Raw genomic sequence first — 2,000 nt, forward strand, 5'->3', positions numbered from 1 at the left:
CTATTGTTTTATCTATATCGCCAATATTATTTTCCCATAAAAACTCTAAAACTTCAAAATTAATATTTAACATTTGAATAACCAATGTATGTGAATCTAATTGATATTTGAAAAAAGTGTTATAGAGTTTTTTAAACCATTTTACAGGGATTTCATGTTGAATAAAAAGGGATAGTTCAAAATTTTGTATTTTAAATATATGGCCGTTTTGATGAATATACTGACAAATACCTTCATAATCGCCACTTTCCAATTTTGAAATAAATTTTTTGTAAAAAATTATTTATAAAAAAATAAAGAAAATAACTATTCACCTTGTTTTTTTTTAATAGTTTTAAAGAAAATATGGATATAGATACTATGGATGAAAATTTAGGTATAAATAAATAAATAAAATAAAATAAAAACTATGAAAGATTTATTTAAATAATAATAAATATATATTTTATTTATAGATTAGAAATTTATTTGTTTTTGAATAAAAAATTTATTTTTGTCAATGTTGTTAGATGAAATATTTGTGAAAATGACTCTGTTTGGATTGTAATTATTATTTATATTATTATTTATATTATGAGTGGTATTATTGAATGAATTATTATTATTATTATTATTATTATTATTATTATTATTATTATTATTATTATTATTATTATTATCATTTGTTGTTGTTAAATATACAAACACTACTGTCAGATTGAATTGGAGTTTGGGAAGTTCTATTCTTTGGAACAGCAGTGTCGATGGTAGCAGAGGTATCATCATTATTAAAAAAACTTCTTGTTCCAATCTAATCTCTATTTTCATTAAAGATTTGGAAAGAATAGGCGTTTTGAAGTCTTCTTGTTCTTTGGGAAAAAAGATTTATCCTTTTGGATTCTGGGATGTTGGTAATAGAGTAAACTGTGTGGTCAAAAGTTTTAATACGATTTGGTTTATATTGATCTTCTGAAAATGTATCAGTGTTAACACCGTATTCATCATCATAGAAATTATAGAAATTACCAAGATGACGGTATGGATCGTATGAAGATTTATCGATGGAACCATTTTTAATGAATATATGTGTTTTTCTCTTGTTGTATCTTTTAGACACGAACCAAACTCTGATCTTTTCTTTGGTAGCACCATAGATTAATGCAAAGTATGCAATGTTCTCTTCAGTGGGGAATGGGAAATTGTGGAAGAAAAGGTTTAACTCATTGGTGCTTCTATTATACTTTGGGACAGAGATATTTCTAGATTTCTTTAAGTTATCCCTCTTGTCTTTATACCATTCGGCGACTTGACTAACAGTAATTTCTAATTGGTAGGCGATGATCTCTTTCTCGATGGTGTCTGGGAATGGGTTTTTATCGAAGCAATACTCTAAAATTACTCTATCCTTTCTGAAGATTTTTTTTGGTTTGACATCATATTTAGCCTTTACAGTCCTAAAAATAACATCTTTGGTAGCATTGGCAGCATCGGTAGTGTCGGTAGTAACGGTAGTATCGGAAGATCTTTTATTATTATTTTTAACCATTTGTTTATTGATTTTTTTTTTTTCTAAAATATATTTATTATTATTTACCTATTAATACACCATAAAAGAGAAATGAAAAATGAAAAAAAAAAAAAAAAAAAAAAAAAAAAAAAAAAATTTAAAGATATTTTGTGGAACGAACCCAATCAAATTTTTTTTTTTTTAATTTTTTTTTAAATCCACTCAGCATTCTCTATAGAACAAATAAGAAAAATAAAAAAAAAATTTTTTTTAATTTTTTTTTGATTTTTTTTTTAATTTTTTTTTATTATTATTATTATTATTATTTTTATTATTATAATATTGGGTTTGTTTGATATTGATTGAACTTATAAAAAATGGTAACTTTTTGATTGGTTTTTTTTAATCTTTGCTTTTTTTAGTCAGCTACCACTACCACAAATACTCCTTATCATAATCTTTGTGAAAATTGCTTTTTTTCTGCTAACCAATTATAACAATAAAAAAAAATGAA

General features: G+C 23.9%; 1 protein-coding gene across 1 annotated transcript; it reads right to left on the reverse strand.

Moving 5' to 3' along the window:
* Positions 1-790: 790 nt before the first annotated feature.
* DICPUDRAFT_160378 (uncharacterized protein) lies at positions 791-1,525 on the reverse strand (the record flags this gene model as incomplete). The annotated part of the gene is made up of 1 exon (XM_003295131.1): positions 791-1,525. The coding sequence occupies one exon, from the start codon at positions 1,523-1,525 to the stop codon at positions 791-793; it is 735 nt and encodes a 244-aa protein (XP_003295179.1).
* Between the last annotated feature and the right edge of the window lie 475 nt (positions 1,526-2,000).

This window comes from Dictyostelium purpureum, assembly GCF_000190715.1.
Source record: "Dictyostelium purpureum unplaced genomic scaffold DICPUscaffold_765, whole genome shotgun sequence".
In the NCBI taxonomy this organism is placed as follows: domain Eukaryota; phylum Evosea; class Eumycetozoa; order Dictyosteliales; family Dictyosteliaceae; genus Dictyostelium; species Dictyostelium purpureum.